Source organism: Canis lupus, chromosome 37 (genome assembly GCF_003254725.2).
Source record: "Canis lupus dingo isolate Sandy chromosome 37, ASM325472v2, whole genome shotgun sequence".
NCBI lineage: Eukaryota > Metazoa > Chordata > Mammalia > Carnivora > Canidae > Canis > Canis lupus.
In genome coordinates, this window is record NC_064279.1 from 21,932,434 (window position 1) to 21,952,621 (window position 20,188).

At 32.6% G+C, this 20,188-nt stretch overlaps 1 protein-coding gene across 7 annotated transcripts in view; it reads left to right on the plus strand.

Annotated features, from left to right (window-relative positions):
- SPAG16 (sperm associated antigen 16) overlaps nt 1–20,188 on the plus strand; it is a 916,366-nt gene that overhangs the window by 781,890 nt on the left and 114,288 nt on the right. The window contains exon 17 of one of the 7 annotated variants that reach the window (XM_049106785.1): nt 13,374–13,434. The exons of the other annotated variants lie outside the window; for them this stretch is intronic. Within the exon in view, the coding sequence (XP_048962742.1) occupies nt 13,374–13,434 (61 nt within the window). The remainder of the gene's footprint in view (nt 1–13,373; nt 13,435–20,188) is intronic. 7 annotated transcript variants of the gene reach the window in all.

Genomic DNA, 20,188 nt, shown 5'->3' on the forward strand with positions numbered 1-20,188 from the left:
TTGACTCAGCATAATATCCCTATCTGTCCTCTCTAGTGAATTCTTAATTACTGATCATTTGTCTTTACCTTCTTTGTATTGTTTGCAAGGTTTGCAATAAATTCTGCATATCATTATACATGTGTGAATGTATGGCTATGTAGAAATGAAATCATTTATGTTCCAAGCACTTGGTAGAAGCATATGTTTTTATATCATCTTTGCAATTTCAGGGTACTTTTGCATACATGAAAGATCCCACTTTATTTTATTGCATCACATTGCAAAATAACCTTGGCTGTTACACTTCAAGGTCTCAGGTGTTGAGTCATTAGCAGCTATGAAATAGATCAGAATTGCGTTACAGCTGCACAGATACAAACTGAGGGTAATCCAAGATCTTTCAGGCTTAGCATCAGCATATGGACAACTCCTCAGTGCTTGTCTGCAAAGAGAGAACTAAATTCCCTCAGGATGACTTCTCCAAATGATTTTTAACTTCTGTAATGCAAATAAAGAGGCATGTGAAAATAAGCAGTGTTCAGTTAAAACAGAGAACAACACTGACATTTGTGCCAACATCTTCCAAATTTTTTATAAAGAATTGTATTTTAATATATTTGATTCTACTTGCATGCACTTTGGGAATATTTTGATCACTGACATCCTGGGTACAATTAAGGTAAGAATGGAATCAGATCTATGAACATTTTATAAATATTTTTAAGTCTGCACTTAAAAATTAAGGGTAAAGTGCCTTCTATCAGAATTAGAAATCAGAAACAAGTTGAAAAACATTTAAACTGCAGAAATGTACATGATGGGGCTATTGACACCACCTCCTAACTCTTCTTTTTATTTAAACCTTCTCCCTAACTATTCTCCCACCCATATCCCTGAAATCCATGCTCTTATTAGCCAAATAGATTTAGGGAAATCAGATCAAGTATTCCATGTAAAATCCCAGAATAGTTTCCCATTGCATCTTGACTGAATTAAAAATGTCTCCATGGCCTCTGAGAACTGTCATGAAAACATCTACCTCATGGATGTCATCTCAATCCACTCTTCTCCCCTGTACATGCCAGTCACACTGGTTTGCACATATCAAATGTATTTCTACTGTGCCTGCTAGAAATACATCCTAGGCTAAAGGATGCCTTGAACCTGCCTACAGAACTTCTAATTATTTTTCTTTTAATTAATGGACTTCATTTTCAGAGCAGTTATAGGTTTACAAAAAAAGTTGGCAGAAAATAGAATTTGCATATACTCCCTCTTCCTCTACTCTTTCTCCACACCTCCACACTCCTTTACAGTTTCCCGTTATTAACTTCTTGTGTTAGTATAGTACATTTGTTATAATTGATAAATAGTTATTGACGCATTATTAACTAACATCAATAGTTTGCATTAGAATTCACTCCTCGTGTTGTATAGTTTTATCATTTTTGACAGGTACATGTCATGTATATATCTTAACAATGTCATATAAAATAGTTTCATTGCTCTAAAATTATCCTGTGTTTCATCTATTCATCCTTCTCTCCATCCTCTCAAACCTTTGGCAACTGCTGATCTTTTTACCATCTCTGTATTTTGATTTTCCTAAAGTGTCATACAGTTGGAATTGTATCGTATATGGGCTGTGTAGACTAGCTTCTTTCACTTAGCAATATGCATTTAAGGTTTTTCCACATCTTCTCATGGCTTATCAGCTCATTTCTTTTTATTACTGAATAACATTTCATTGTCTGGATGTACTACAGTTTGTTTATCCATTCACCTATTGAAGGATATCTTAGCAGCTTCTGTGTTTGGGCAATTATAAATAAAGCTGCTATAAACATCACATGCAGGGTTTTGTGCAGACATGTTTTCAGATTCTTTGGGTACATACCAAGGAGCACAATTTCTAGATCATATGGTAAGAGTATGTTTAGTTTTGTAAGAAACTGCCAAAATGTCTTCTAAAGTGTCTGTGCTGTTTGGCATTCCCATCATCATAGAATAGAATTTCCTAGCTCCTCAACATCTTTACCAGCATCAGTTGTCAGAGTTATGGATTTTAGCCATTCTAACAGGTGCATGATAGTATATCATCGTTTTGTTTGCAGTTCCCTGATGACATAGATGTTGAGCACCTTTACATGTGTTTGTCATCTGTATATCTCCTTTGGTAGGTATCTACAAATCTTTTGCCTATTTTTATTTTTTTAAAGATTTTTTTTATTTAAGGAGAGGAGCACAAGTGGGAGGAAGTGGCAGAAGGAGAGGGAGAAGCAGACTCCCCATTGAGCAGAACACCGGGATCATGACTTGAGCCAAAGGCAGACATTTAACCAACTAAGCCACTCAGGCACCCCTCTTTTGCCCATTTACATTTTTTAAATTTTTTAATTTAAATTCAATTTGTCAACATATTGTATAATACCCAGTGCTCATCATATCATGTGCCCTCCTTAATGCCTATCACCCAATTACTCCATCCCCCCACCAACCTCCCCTTCAGCAACCCTGTTTTGTTTCCCTGAGTTAAGAGTCTCTCGTTTGTCTTCCTTTCTATTTTTTTCCCATTCCATTTCCCCTCCTTCCCTTATGGTCCCTTTCACTAGTTCTTATATTCCATATATGAGTGAAACCATATGATAATTGTCTTTCTCCAATTGAATTATTTCACTCAGCATAATAGCCTCCAGTTCCATCCACATCAATATAAATGATAGGTGTTCATCCTTCAGATGGCTGAGTAATATCCCATTGTGTGTGTGTGTGTGTGTGTGTATATATATCACATCTTCTTTATCTAGTCATCTGTCAAAGGCCATTTTTAAATTAGGGTTTTTGTGTTCTTACTGTTGAGTTTTCAGTTCTTTGTGTATTTTGGATACAAGTCCTTTATCTGATGCAAATTTTGCAAGTATTTTCTCTCAGTCTGTGGCTTATCTTTTTATTCTCTTAAAATGCCATTCACAGAACAGATGTTCTTTCATTTTAATGAAATTCAACCTATCAACTTTTTTCTTAGATGGATAGTGCTTTTGGTGTTTTATCTAAAAAGTCATCACAAAGCTCAAAGTAACTTGGGTTTGCTCCTATGTTATTCTAGAAGTTCAATACTTTTTCACTTTGTATTTAGGTCTAGGTCAATTTTGAGTTAATTTTTGTGGATCTTCTAATGGCTTTTCATAGCTCCTGCTCCTCATTTGTATTCTCCTTCTAATGTCACTCCCTGAAAGAAGCCTTTTCTGGACACATTAGTTAAATCAGTCCCTCACAACCAGTTACTGACTAACCCACTATTCTGACTTTTCCCTGGCATTATTATTATCTAAAGTCATGTTGTCCTTTATTCATTGCACGTTTACATCCTCTTTGTGTATGTAAGAATGTAAGTTCCATCAGTGCCAAGGCTCAGTCCATCTTGTCCAATGCTCTATCCTTATTATCTAAAACAATGTTTGGTACATATTGTGGATTTGCAAACATTTGGTAAATGAATGAACAGGAAATATACTTAACCAAGCTCTCAAGCATATTGTGAAATGCTAAAGACCTTGACTGTCATCTTTATGATGAACAAGGACAGCAAGTTTACAGGAATGAAAAAGGAAGGTACAGAGAAGGAATCAAGATTAGAACAAAAGTATTGCTATTTTGTTTGCTCTGCCTGTAACATATATTAAGCTGAGTCTAGAATATGGTACCACAAGAAGAATGTGACTCTTAGGGTAATTAAATGATTTGCATGCAAGTGTTTAGAGTCGCTGGTCAATTGCCAATAGATTTTATTTTTGGAGATCTATTTAATCATTTTGAACAGTCAATAGAAGACTCAGATAGATTGCTTCTTCTTTCCACAAAATGCAAATTAGCTCCAACTAATTTTAGTTGAGGTTCTATTAAGCAAATAATGAAAATAATATATTTGTAATATGAGTTAGATTAAATGATAAAATATATTTTTCTCTTATGTAGGAAAATAATCATGTGACCCAATCTTTTTATAGCTTCTACTGAATCTTAGAACAAAACAAAAGCCAAAGAGATTTCATAATTATATCCTTAGGTGCTGATGGGCCATTATGTAAGGATTTCTCAAGTTTTAGAAGTATCTTTTAGTCAGATTTGCTTGCTATGGACCAGAGATGAATGTCTGGTTTAAACTAGAATCATTATCATCAAGGTATTAATATATCTGTTGGGATCAATTAGCCATTTATCACTTGTATCTTTCTCATCATTTTTATAGTGCATGACCCATAAAAAAGAAAAATCCCAATTATTTTGATCTTTTCTACTGAGTGGCTATTAGTCACTCAGCACATGTTTATGAAGGAAATGAGGGAGAAATATTTACCTTTTTATACTTTGGTCAAGCACGTTAGATTCAACAATACCTTTTGGGCAAATTACTATATGACTCAAAGCATTATGGTGCTTACCAAGAAGTATATGAAGTTTTTCATTCACAAGTTTTTCATTCAAAAAGTTTGCTATCTTTTTGGAGAAGTAAGATTCAGTTACTTAAAAATTAGAAGGAAACACCAAAAATGATTTTTAAAAAATTGCCAATTTAGCATTTTAAATAGTTGCCTTTATTATTTTATTCTCACAGCAATTTTTGAAGGTGTAATTACAGTGATGGTTTTAATGGACAAAATTAGATACATCTTCCCAAAGTCCTTCAGTGGTGGAACCAGGACTGGATCTGAAGCTAGATTATAATCTTTATGAAGGCAGAAATTGTGTCTTTATATACAATAAGCATCTTCAGTGTATAAATCAGAGTCTGGCACAGTGTGGTGCTGAATAAATTTTTGCTGACTAAATAAATCCAGAACCTGAGTGTTTTTACAATAGCAGTCTATCTAATTGATTCCACAACTCCTGGACGTATCATGACTGTATCGTATTTGCCTTAGTGTTCCCAGTTTTAGCATTAGTAGTTTGCCCATAGTGGGTGCTCAATAATGTTAAATAATAGGCAAAAGAGTGTGAGTTCAAGCCATGCATCAGAATAAAAGAGATAGTAGAGTTTACTAGAATTTTTGAGAATACCTTATAAAAGAAAAATATGTATACTTGAGTAGAGTTTTAGGTATGGATAGGAAATAGAAGAAAGGGAATTCCTAGCAGAAAATGATATAGGAACAAACATATCAATCATTCCAAGACTTAATGTCCTATTTTCCTGAGGCTGGGAAGAAGGAAGTCACATTGGTGACTGAAAACAAAGGGATGGCATCTGTATTTATTCTAAAAGTAAATAATGGAGAAATTATGTCTTAAAGAATATGAAGAAAAGCAACAAGAGTCTGAAGAGTGTATGCGTATATGTGTGTGTGTATTCTTCATTGCGTATTTATGTGCCATTAGATATACCATTAGCTTCCAGATTTCTGCACTGATATATGACATGGGTGCAAGAATAGTATAGAACTTCTTTTCCTATTCTATTCAGAAGCATTTTTTTAAAGCAAGAGAGGGCTACATGTAAAAGTTACTAATTTCTTTTATTGAAATTTGTGATCCAGCAAATTAACTGTGCTGATTAGTGCCTAAAATTTGGTATCTTGTCATTAAAATGATAGAACCAATCCCTAAGTGTTATGTTTAGTAATAATTTGCCAGATTTTTCATTTATACAAAGAAATATTATGCTGTTACAAATACAACCACTGGGCATTGCCTTTTTAATAAGATATCTCCTGGTAATTATTTGGAAATTTGGGAAAATTCACTTTATAAATTTGAATTGTAATTTGGAAATTTGGAAAAATTCACTTTATAAATTTGAATTGTAATGGTAGACATTTATATTCTTAAGACATCCATGCAATAGATACAGTAAAATATAATATTTTCAGTTTAAACAAATATGGGTATTCTAACTAAGCTAGCATATCGTAATAAAAAGAATGGTCTAATATGGTCTTCCTGAAGAGAAATGACATTTTAAAAATTTTTTTATAAAAAGTTTTAAATTTGGGTTGCCTGGATGGTTCAGTGAAAGAATGTGCCTTTGGCTCAGCATGTGATCCTGGGGTCCTGGGATCGAGTCCTGCATTGGGCTCCCCTGCAGGAAGCCTGCTTCTCCCTCTGCCTATGTCTCTGCCTCTCTCTCTGGGTCTCTCATGAATAAATACATAAAACCTTTAAAAAATAAACAAAATGTTTTAACATTAATAATATTTTTAAGGGAAAAAATAAATCACACAGTTTAATCCCACCCTCCAAACACAGTAATTACTTTTTTTTTAGATTATTTCTTTTTGCTCTTCAAACTTGTGCATGTTCTTTGCATGATTATACTGGCTGGAATTAGTGAACATAGAATCATGTGTGTGTGAACTAATGTGTGTGTTTTGCTTGAATAAGCCACATTACTATTTAGTTAGTTAAATGTCTATATTTTCTAAAGAATTAATTTTTATTTAATGCAGGAAATTTAGTATAAATTTGAGTTTAAAAACTATTTGAATCCACTCAACACCAAATGACAAATTGTAATGGCATAAGAATTATATGCATACATTTTATTACTCCAACATACTTAGGAAGGAGTGAAGTGGTAAAATACGTATCACAGAGCTGTTAGAGTATTTTTTTTTCAGATACTTAAGAAAATTTTCATTGAGGAGAAAATAATTGCAACAAAGGGAAAGTCTGTTAGAAAGTCTACCTCAAGCACTTAAGCTGAAACCAAAAGTCCAAATATTGACTTCTGAATCATGAGGGGATCTCTTAACCTCTAGTTGCTTTAAAATTAACATTTGGTAAAGAAACTTATCCTGAAGAGTTTGCTTAAGGGCAGATGTCATTTCTGATCAAAATCCTATAATGAATTAGTACCAGAGATAGAAATTGGGAGTGAGAACAGAAAATGTCTTGATCTTCAGGTCCACTATTATCAATGTTTGGTCTCATTGTTTCCTCACATTGGTCTCTAAATCTATGAGATTTATGACAATGAGAACTGTCATATTCATCGTAGTATCCCTCAGAGCATCAGGTACAATATCATGCATTAAAAAAATATACTGAATTGAATAACTTTCCAATGGAGTCTACTGATCTGTATAAATATCCAATTGGCAGGTTAGACTTGACATGATAGTGTTATTGAACATTGGCTGCCTCTTAACAACTACTCTGTTAATTCCATTTGCAGTCTTTGTTCAAATGTTTTACAGTTTAGAGCTTCATTCTGTGCCATAATCCAAACATTTGAAAAGTAAAATGAAGCCCCTTTTGGGTATTTTTTATTTTAATAAGAAGTGTGATATTAAACCCATTGGTTGATAAAATGGAAGAAGTATCTTGGGATATGAGGTTGTTTTTTTTTTGTTTTGTTTTGTTTTTTTCCTGGAAGCCAGATTGAGCATTCTGTCCCTTTCTGCCTACAACATATTGTACTTATTATAAAACCAAATCCCTCAAAAAAAAAAAAATCCCTCAAAATGGTACACATGAGCTTCCATGCTAAGACTCCTGACTACATTCTTGTTATTTCTTCCAAGTAACTCACCTTTTTCCACTTATTCAGGTTATACTAGGTGTCTTTCTGTTCTTAGAACATCTCAACTCTATGACATCTTATGACTTTTATTTTGGTCTCCCCAGCCTGGGATATTTATCCTTTGATTAGTCCCATGATTGACTCCATAGTCCTACAGGTTTTAGATCAAATATCTTATCCTACAGATGTTTTCTGAACACCTTATCTAAAGAAGTTCCCCACCAAAGTTGATTAATAATAGCAGGATTTTGTCTTATATGAATTTCATTGAATTTAACAAGCTTAAAGGTTGAACTTTGAAGAATTTTCACCATATACATGCTTCTCCTAGAATCTATCCCACTTCAAAGGAATTCAATGAGAATAATTTAATAGAAAATAAGGAAATGTGTGTTCTTAATACACAATGCTATACTATTGACAATATTTCATAGATATGTTGATTATTTCTTGCTTTTCTTTGAAAATCATACTGAACCATTTCTGTCTGTGTATATTTTTAAATTATAATCAATATTTACCAATTTGCTCTTCTTAATGTACAGGGAATGGGATAGTGTCTATCTTCTTTTGCTTAAGATAGAGAGATTGTGTCAGTATAATAGTATGTATCAGCTGCAGTGATAGTGCTATGGTCTTTACAAATGTAGTTAAAATATAAAATTATCTAAATGTTTTATAGAACTTGGTATTTTCCTAACAAGCACCATCTTTAGGGAAGGCATATTATTTAGTAAAAAAAAATTAAGAGAATATAAAAGGACAAAAATGAGAATTTTCAACTTCAAATTATTCCAAGTTCACTTTCTATTTCAAGTTATTCTAAAATGCACACATACAAATCCCACTTTTCAAATAAAATGATTTATTTTATTTTCTTTGAATGTTTTGTTTCAACCTAGAATTGAAGTTTTATTTTGACGAGTTGCATTTCAAATATTAGAAAATAAAATTTATCAACTAGAGAGCAACTGCTACATTTTGTTTATTTTTTTTTAATTTTTATTTATTTATGATAGTCACAGAGAGAGAGAGAGAGAGGCAGAGACACAGGCAGAGGGAGAAGCAGGCTCCATGCACCGGGAGCCCGATGTGGGATTCGATCCAGGGTCTCCAGGATCGCGCCCTGGGCCAAAGGCAGGCGCCAAACCGCTGCGCCACCCAGGGATCCCAACTGCTACATTTTGACCTAAATGTGGACCTATGATTATAGACATTACTGTAAACAATTAATTTCCGTACAATATTTTGTGCATTTCATAATTCTTGTTTTGAAAGCGGTGCTTGACTTTTCTTTCCAATTAAGATAGAGAAACAGTGATTGAATTTATGCTCCTGCCTCAAACAGTAGCAGTAACAACAACAACAAAAAGACAAAATGTATGGCACAGCATTTTCAAGACACTGGACATTAGGCACTGAAGTACAGTGATCCCAGAGAGATGATAAAGTGATCACTACATATGCATTAGCTAGTTGTCTTGAGAAAGTTTCTATGTCATAACTCAGGGAAAAGAGCCTGGATAGAACTTGGTAAATTCTATAAGATCAGGATATGGAAGTAAGAGTTTAGGGATCGCAAGACTTCCAGAATTCACAGAATAGAGTTGTATACAGGAGATATATATAGAGAGAGAACCCAAGAAATTTGCACTGGTATGCATTCATCAAAGTACTGATAAGGCAAAGCATACAAGGAAACTACATGAGATGAGAGAAAGAATCATCTAAGAAAATTAGAGGAAAGTGTTGCCTATACTTGCACAGGATTAATAATGCCCATTTTTACCAGTCATATGAGAAAATCTCAAAATCCACGGGGCATTAAGTAGGACATTTAGAAGGATTTGCTACAGTGATAGGGAATAATTACAACTAGACTAAATGCTACTCTGATTCATATTAATAACCATTAAAATCAAGAACCAAAAAGGCTAAATTATTTCTAAGTAACTTAATTAGGTCCTAGAACAAAATTTAAGAATATTTATAAGTAATTTTTTACTGTCTAGCACTGAAGGTAATATAAACAATGTCTGTTTTCTTATCAAAGATAACCAGACATAAAAAGAAGCACAAAAGCACTCCTTTAATTAGGAGGGAAAAAGTCAACTGAACCCAACACAGAACCTACATAGATATTAGAATTAACAAAGATTTAAAAACGTATTGTGAAACCACATGTTCAAAATAAACTGGGTGAGGTTAATGAAAATGTATATATAGCAAAAGAAAAGCAATTGGACTTGAAGACATAGCAATAGAACTGTCCCAAATGACACATAAACAGAAAAGATAATCTGCTGACTAGGGCATCATCAAGATCTGAGATAACTTTCAAGTAGCATTATATGTATTTGCAGTCCCTAAAAGAAATAAAGGGGAAATAGAAAAAATAGTTGAAAAAATAATGTCCCCAAATTTTCCAAACCTGATGACAGTTATAAGCCACCAAATTGAAGATGTTTAATATCCCCAAACACAAGAAGTGTGAAGAAAACTACACCAGTGCTTCTCATACTCAAACTGTTCACTGGTAAAGAGAAAGCATTAAAGCAGAAAAAAAAAAAAAAACCCCACACATTATGTAAAGAGAAACAGAATGAAAGATTATAGCAATCTTATTGTCTGAAATGGTGTGAGAGGACACTGAAGCAACATCTTCAAAGTGTTAAAAAAACAAACCTGGCACCTTCGAATTCTATGCCTAGAACACACACACACAAAAGGAAGATGGCAAAATATGTGACTTTTTCAGATATACAAAGGAAATGATAGATGATGGGATATTGGGATATATATACTCAAAAAAAAAAAAATAACACCGCTGATGGCAACTATACAAGTAAATAAGATTTTTTTGTAGGTATTTAAATTCTTTTAGGAGCTAATGGACAAAGTAAAACAATGTATTGTGGGATATAAAACATGCATAGGAATAAAATATGTGATAATAACATAAAGGCCAAGAGAAGAGAAATAGAATTCTTAGTTTTGTAACATTCTTATATGTGAAGTGTTAAATCCTAAAACTTCCACAACAATAAAAAAACAGTTTTAGAATAATACAACAAAGAAAATAAAGTAGAAACATAAAAGATATTTAATTAATTTAAAAGATGGGGTACCTGGGTGGCTTAGCAGTTGAGCATCTGCCTTTGGCTCAGGGCATGATTCCGGTTCACGGGATTGAGTTCCAAATCAGGCCCCCTGTGAGGAGCCAGCTTCTCTCCCTCTGTCTGTGACTCTGCCTTTCTTGCTATGTCTGTCATGAATAAATAAATAAAATCTTTTTAAAAAAAATTAAAAGACGTAAAAAAAAAAAAAGATGAAAGGGGAATGAAGAACAGGTAGCAAGATAGAAAATAAGTTTGTAGATTTAATCATATGCATAATCACATTAAATATAAATGGTCTAAATACAATTAAAGATCAGTGATTATCAGATTGAGTTAAAAAATAACAAGACCAAACTATATTCTATTTTTAAGAAAACTTAGAGATACAAATAGCTAAAAGTAAATAGTTCTAAAGTAATATTTTTACATGTGCTAACACTAATCAATAAAAGGCTGGTAATATTAATATCAGACAAAGTAGCTGTCAGAGAAAAATATAGCATCATTTTATATTAATAATATTAACAAATGAAGTTTGTTAACAATAAACAAATAATTTATTTAAAAATATCATAATTCTAAATATTTTGAACTTAACTATATAGGTTCAAAATACATGAAGCAAAACTGATAAATATAAATCCACACTTTTATTTGAAAAAGTAAATATGCCTTTTTAAATAATTAATAGAACCAGAAATAGTAGATAGAAACATAATAAAGACATGAGACTTGAACAGTATCAACCAACTTGACCCAATTGATCTTTATAGAACGCTGCACCTCAAAACAGTACAATATATGTTCATTTCAAGTGTACACGAAGCATTTACTGAGGTATATCACATTCTGGATCACAAAAATAAGTTTCAATGAATTTAAAATGATTCAAGGTACACAAAGTATTTCACTGACTGAAATGGAATTAAATTAGAATTCAATCAACCCCCAAATATTTGGAAGGCAAATAACCCATGAATCAATGAAACCAAAAGGGAAATAATAAAGTCCTTTGAACAGAATGACAGCGAAAATATCAACATATCAAAAACTATTAGATGCCCTTAAAGCAGTAATTTGAGAGGAGTTTATTTTGATATTACAAAAGACAAAAAACTCTCAAATTAATAACCCCAGTTTTTATTTAAGAATCCAGGAGACATGCAAATTAAATTAGAATGAATAGTAGAAAGGAAAAAAATAAATATTAAAGCAGAAATCATGACCAAATAGGCATGATTCTGGTAAAGCAAGGTTGGTTTAATATCTGAAATCAAGTAGTGTAATTCACCATATAAACTAAAAGAAAAAAAAGACATAAAACATTGCCAAAAAATAATAATGACTTACATGGAAAGCTATACTTTATCAGTCAAAAGACAAATTGTTAGGATGTCAATTTTTCCCATACCTGTCCATACATTACATTCAATGCCAATTCAAATCCTAGTAGGTTTTAATAAAGAAATTACAAGCTGATTCTAAAACTCACATGGAAATAGAAGAGACATAGCAATACCAAAACAACTTTGAAAAAAACAAAGTTGGAAGAATAACATTATCTGCTTTCAGGATTTATGATGTTGCAGTAATCAAGACAGCGTAAAAATTGGCATAAAAGTAGACAACTAGATCAATGTAACAGAGTTTGGGTTCCAGAAATAGACATACACACACACACACAGACACACATACATACACATGCACACACACATATATATATGGACAACTGATTTTTGACAAAGTTGAGAATGTGAAGAAAATGGCACTTTCACAGACTCCTGGTGGGAATGTAAAATGGTATGGCTGCTATGGAAAATAATTTGACAGGTTTTTTTCAGGTTTTTATTTATTTAAAGTCCAGTTAGTTAGCATACAATGTAATATTAATTTCAGGTGTAGAATTTAGTGATTCGTCACTTAGATACCACACCCAGTGTTCATCATAACAAGTGCCTTCCTTTATACCCAGCACCCACTTATGCATTCCACCCCCTGCTCACCTCCCCTCCAGCAACTCTCAGTTAGTTGTCTATAGTTAAGTCTGTTTTCTGATTTGCCTCTCTTTTTATTTTTATCCCCTATATTCATCTGTTTGTTTCTTAAGCTCCACGTATGAGTGAAATCGTATGGTATTTGTCTTTCTCTGACTGCCTTATTTCACTTATCATAATATACTGTAGCTCCATCCACCTCCTTGCAAATGGCAAATTTCATATTCTTTTTGATGGCTGAGTAAAGTTCTGTGTATATATATACACATATATATACACACACATTTTATTGTATATATATATAGTATATATATACATTATATATTGTATACATATACATATATATATACACATTTTATTGTAATCAATTATGGCTCATTAATGATATTGACATATGATTAAAGCATATGAAAAAGCTTTAAGCAAAACAGGAATATCATAAATGAAGTAGAAATTATAAATTATTCAAATTGAATCAATTCTAGTGAAATTGATGGGAAAGTTTGTAAATGAAAAGGAAAGAAAGAAAGAAAAAATAAAATGGTATTTTCATGTAGTCACAAAAAATCTAGTGAGGAAAAACTTTAAATAGTACTGATAAAAATCACTGGGTTTTGTCTCTAACTTTTCATTCTGTTAATGTAATATTCCATGGGTTGAATATTAATCTGTTTTACAAAACATTCATATTTAGACATTAGGTTGTTTATTTCTTCTAAATGCAGAAGATATTTTACATTGGAATTGTGTTATTTCCAGGTTATCTTGGCTACCTATCTGACAGGAAGTGGTTTCCCAGATATATTCTGATTTTGACCAGGTATTTAAAGAGACACAGTTGTTTAACTCTTAAATTTATTTTTTCTACAAAATTAGAATCAGGATTTTAGAGCTGAAAAGGATCACAGAAATCTTGTAGGCTGTCACCTCATTATGCGAAGGCCAAATGTGAATTTAATTTAAATGGCTAAGTTAGGATGTGAAGAATAATTAGTGGCAGAGCTAGAACCAAAATTCAAGTCTCAAAATATCCACTCCAAAACTCTGTATGAGACATTATGCAGGCCACTTCAACTTGATATATTATGTATGGTGGCATAATGGTTTTTCTAAATAGGTTGAACAAAGCCTTTATATGGATTGACATTATTTGAGAGAAGACAGAAAGGATCACAGCAGGTTCAGATGAAAAAGTGATAGGTGTTATCATCTAAATCTGATACATCTCAGTATGAGATATACAGATGACAGCAACCAATACTCCAAAATATTTATGATATGTGAAAAAGTAGATGCAGCCTAGAAAAAGTACAAAAGTATATGGTGGGTGATTATTAATTATAATTAAAAATTCCAGTTATTGCCACTCTTCTCAGTAATTTGATTTTACTCTGTGTTCCTGACTGGATAATTTGTCTTGCCTGCATCAGTTCTTTTGTTGAATGATTATCATAATTATATGTGTGCATAATTTTTCTTGAAAGTATAAGGACTCTGGTTTTTTCTTGTTAATTTATAGTTTAATAATAATAGCAACAACAAAAAATAGCAAATACTTATAGGGTGTTAAATATATGCCTGCTACAAATTTGCACTATATAACACTTTATGTATTTTTCACTCCTTTAAATACTTTAGACATTTCTAAATGACATGACATATTTTAGCTCCTTTAATTGTCACAAAACTTTTAGGTTTGGTGCTTTTACTATTTCCATTTTACAGATGAGTAAACCAAGGACGATATACTAAGGTGTGGAGTAGAATAAACTCTGAGAGAATATTCTTAATCACCTTTAAAATATGTAAGATTAGCTTTAAATAAAAGGTTTGACACATTAGCCAAAATTGAGAGGAAAGGTTGCATTCCAAACTAATAGTTTCTGCTGATATTGGCAGGATTTTTGCTGCTCCAGTAGTTTCTGTTTAATGAGCAAATTGCTTTAAGTACTCATATGCCACTGTGGCACTAAGAATAAAGATATTTAGTCAATTTGTCTCTTATTTGTGATAATTCCAGTGTTTGTACAATAGCACTCTGAATTTAACATGAAAATATATAACACTTAAGAAAGTAATATTATAAACTTAAAAAATAATGCATAAAGAGAGCAATAAAATGAGTGATTTCTTAAACACAGAAGTATCCATTATGATGTTATGAAAACAATGATTAATAATCTATTTTATCGATTTGAGAGCTCATCAGTAAGTAGATTTTCAGACAACACGCAGCAATAAATACCAAATATACATGCATAAGGATTTTAATGAGTATCCATAGCCTGATATAGCAATCCCCTTTTTTCAGGGAGTTATATCTGGTAGAGAATGTCCTCTGAAACAGTCAGCTCCATGCATGAAAATGCAAAAATGCTTCTCTATGTCACTCATTATTTTATGTCATATTGCTTTTTCTTCTCCCCTTTGTCTTGATGAATTTGATCAGTCCTCCAAAACCCAGTTTAATTATCTCATCTCTGAAGTTTTCCTACAGTTTAATTTCTTTCTCCTATGACTTTTCCACAGTACTGAGGTGTATACACATCTAACACTCAGTTACATGGTCTTTGTGATATTAATTATTGATTCTAAATACTAGACTATGTGTGTATTAAGTAACACACATCTTGAGGGTGGTGTCTCTCTGTCTTAGGTTTCTTTAACTCCTCAGCACTTACCAAACAGCCACAGGTAGGACATTCTCAGGAGTAATCTGATCCTTTTGTCCACTTAAAAAAAGGTGGGGGGGAGCATATTGCATTTCAATCTATAATAGTGATTTAGTAGGCTCCTGAAGCCATTTCCTTCCAGACACACCAAATCTTCAGCTGCACTTACAGCAATTCCTTCTGAAAAAAATCTGAAAACTAGCTGAGCAATTCCTATACATCATGTTAATGAAAAGATAACCACATAGAAACAGGAAAAAACAAATACACTCTTGGCATAAAACTTACTCCTAGCACAGCAACAAAAAATCATAAGGAAACTAACAACTCTCAGTTTCTTCTTGATAAGTGAAAGGTTTCCATACCATATCTAGCACCCCAAATTTTAAGACTTTTACCTGAGGGGTGGGCAACCAAAACACTTAGCTCTGAAAGCCAACAGGACTTATGTCCATAAAACCTACAAGATTATAACATTAGTCTTACCAGGACTTGCTGTGGCTGTTTCCCCAGGGATCAGCTCAAAGGAAGAGGAAAAAAATCCCTATGCCCCAGTCTTTCCCCCAAAGAGACCTATTTGTAGATTTTAAAAGCTGAGAATGCCATCTCCATATCCTCCCTCTAGCTTACTCCAGGTAACCAATATCTCCCTAGAAGGAGCTTGTACATACTTGGTAAGTCTAACTAGACTTACCTAGAAAAAAAAGAGACAGGACTCAAGTAAATAAAATTACAAATGAAAGAGGAAATATTGTTACAAGTGATACCAGGCAAATACAAAAGATTGCAAGAATCCACTATGAATAATTGTATGCCAACAAAATGGACAATCTAGAGGAAATGGATAAATTCCTGAAAATACAAGCCTACCAAGAGTGAATCATGAAGAAATAGAAAACGTAAACATAATAAAGGCCATGTATGATAAGCTCACAGTTAACATCATAGTTAATGGTTGGAAACTGAAAACTTTTCCTCTAAGATCAGAAACAAAACAAGGCTGCCCACTTTCACCACTTCATTTAACGTAGCCAGAGCAATTCGGAAAGATCAAGAAATAAAAGGCATCCAAACTGGGGGAGAGTGGAAGGAGGCAAAACTATCTCTATTTGTAAATGGCATGATATTACGTACAGAAAATCTCAATGTCTTCACCAGAAAGGTGTTAGAACTAATAAAAAAAATTCAGTAAAGTTGCAAGATATAAAATCAACATACAAAAATCAATTGCATTCCTACACACTAACAATGAGCTATTAGAGAAATAAAAAAATAATAATTCCATTTACCACAGCATAAAAAATCATTAAATACCTAGGAGTACACTTAACCAAGGAGCTGACAGTTATGTTTTCTGAACCCTGTAAGATAGTGATGAAAGAAATTAAAGAAGACATAAATAAATGGAAAAATATTTTATTCTCTTGGATTGGAAGAATTAATATTGATAAAATACTACCCCAAAGAGTCTAACAGATTCAATTCAATCTCTATCAAAATTTTAATGGCATTTTCACACACACACACACACACACACACACAAAAGACAGGGAAAACAATTCTAAAATTCTTATGGAACTACAAAAGACCCTAAATAGCAAAGTAATCCTGAGAAAAAAAAACAGAGCTGAAGCTATCACGCTTCCTGATCTCAAATTATATTATGAAGCTATAATAATCAAAACACTGTGATATAGCATAAAAACAGATAGAAGATCAGTAGAACATACAGAGAGTCCAGAAATAAACTCACAAGTATATGGCCATTAGTCTATTACCAACTATGTAAGAATATACAATAGGGAAATGATGGTATGTTTAATAAATGGTGTTGGAAAAACAGGACAGCAACACACAAAATAATGAAATTGGGTCCTTATCTTACACTTTACACAGAAACCAATTCATAATGAAGACTGGAATCTAAGACCTGAAACCACAACACTCCTAGAAGAAAACATAGTGGGCAAATTCCTTAACGTCATACTTGACAATTATTTTTTGGATTTGACACCATTAGCAATGGCAACAAAGGCAAAACTGCCCAAGGGGGGACAACATCAAAGTAAAAGCTTCTGCACAGCAAAGAAAACCATCAACAGAATGAAAAGGCAACCTACAGAATGGAAGAAAATATTTCCAGATCATTTATCTCATAATGGATTAATATCCAAAATATATAAAGAACTTCTGCAACTCAGCAGCAAAAAAACAATCTAATTAAAAAATAGCAGAACTGAATAAGCATTTTTCTAAAGACATATAAATAGCCAGTAGATACATGAGGTACTCAACATCACTAATCATTAGGAAAATATAAATTGAAACCACAACGAGATATCACTTCTCACCTGTTAGAATTTCTCTCATCAAAATACAAGAGATAAGTGTGGATGAGGATGTGGAAAAAAGGGAACCCTTGCACACTGTTAGTGGGAATGTAAATTGGTGCAGCCACTACGGAAAACAGTACGGAGGAGCATCAAAAAATCAAAAATAAAAATACCTTATGATCCCACAATCCTACTTCTGGGTATATATCCAAAGGAAATAAAAACAGGATCTTGAAAAGATATCTGCATTCCTATGTTCATTTCAGCATTATTCATAATAGCCAAGATATAGGGACAACTGTCTATCAATGGATGAATTGAGAAAGAAGATTTATATTTAAATATATATATCTAAATACATGTCTATATATCTACATCTATATCTAGATATAGATATCTCCACAATAGAAAATTATTCAGCCATGAGAAAGAAGGAATTTCTGTCATTTCTGTCATTTGCAACAACATAGATGGCCCCTGATAGCATTATGCTAAGTGAAATAAACCAGATAAAGAAAGACAGATACTGCATGGTATCACTTACATGTGGAATCTAAAAAAAATTTTTTTTTTAATTTTAAAAGTTACATCCACAGAAACAGATTAGTAAAAAAAAAAAAAATGCTAGGGATGGGGGGGAATATGGAGAAGTTGGTAAAATGCTACAAACGTTCAGCTATAAGAGCATCTAATGTAAAACATGGTGACTACAGTTGATAACACTATATTGTATAGTGGAAATTTGCTTAAAAGTAGAACTTAAATGTTCTTACCAAAAAAATAAATTTTTTAAAAAGATAAATATGTGAGGTAATGGATATGTTAATTAACTAGATGGGGAAATCCTTTCATGGTATATAGGTATATAAAATTACCACAATATACACTTTTGATATCTTAAATTTTATTCCTCAATTATATCTCAATAGAGCTGAGCTTTTTTTTTTTTTTTTAAGAAATGCATATTCTTTTGGAGGTGGGTGTGGTACTAATTCACATACAGGAGCAGCAAATGAAGAGATTTACTCCTTGAAGGACTTTGGATCATGCTCTGTTGAGATCTATAGAAGCAGAAATTTTAAAATCCAGCCAAATAGTTATTAGGTTGAATGTGATTGAGGCCTTCATTGGATGAGAAAGCCTATTGGTTCTTCCAGTCTAGTCCAAATTCATTACTGAATGATTCTTTATCAAAGAATCTCTAGTGATCTCAAAACCTTTATACTAGTGCTTATTTAATTTATTTCTCCAAAATAAACATACAGCCTCAAATAATAGTATAAAAGGACTAAATGGTGTTTTTTAAAAAATATTAATGGTGATTTGTTCTAATGTTCCTTGGCTGAATGCTTTAGAACATTAAAAGTGATTGATAGGCCTGTGAAAGTATTAATGCTCCCCATAATAGGCTAATGGTAGATCACCTTCTTGCATCCCATCTCCCTTGTCTCTTAAGTTGAATTATAACTGCCTTGAAAGATTGTATTTTCTAATTATTTTAGAGTTACTGAATTAGCTAAGAATTAAAGCTAGAAAGATGAACTTAGTGATTAATAAATAAAGCCCTTTGCAAAGGAGGTTTTTAATCACATACTCATTTGGTATAAGATTTCCCAAATCCCAGGATTACACCCACAAAAATACAAATCTTAGTTGCTGGTTTTTCCTTGTCCTTCCTCCTTACATATTTAGCAATGCCAGCACCCTGCATGGTCTGCTGTTACCTTCTAAACCACTTCCTATTGATTATATTCATCAAAATCTTGACTTTGAATGATTGCTGAGCTCCATACATATATGTGCTAAAAGTATCTGAAAGTAAAAATAACTACTCTTCACATTCTGTTTCTTTTATCTTTTCTCTATTATAAGAACTTATCAGTGATTTCTTTCTGTATCCCATTATAGGAATGGCATCATGAAACAAAATATATGCTGACAGTTCACAGATTTATTATTATATTTCATATATTCACATTTTAAAGAGTGATGTTTCTCAGTTAAATGAATCCAAAAAGATTAAATCTTTTTAAAAGGAATCAATTCTCTCAGAGTGGTATTTTTTTGCCAGCATGTCTTGATCAGACTATAATTGGGTATGGGCTCTCTGAGATTGCAACACTTTTCATCTGCTCATTTACTTGAGGTAGAATTTTTTTTAATCCTAATATATTAAAACATTGATTTTCTGTCTAATCATTACAATCGAATGCATTCATATTAGTGCATTTCAATGAAAGTATCAACACCAATAGAAAATTACATTTTGGAAGTAGATTTGAGTCACATACTTGAAAAATCAGTGTGTGTGGAAATTAAAAAGTCCAATTTTCATAGATATTAGCTTACAGTGTTTCAATTGAAATGCCAACTAAACTTCTGGGAACTTAGCCCTAAGACAAGCTGTGATCACCTGTCTACTTGAGTTCAAGATTTGCCATTGCTCACTTGTCATGTATCAACAATGACTAAGGGTGATACCCAGCTTGAGTCAACAACAAATCATGGATGTAGTCACAGGGACTCCACTGAAAGCCTGAAGTTTGGCTCTATATATTCCACCCTTACA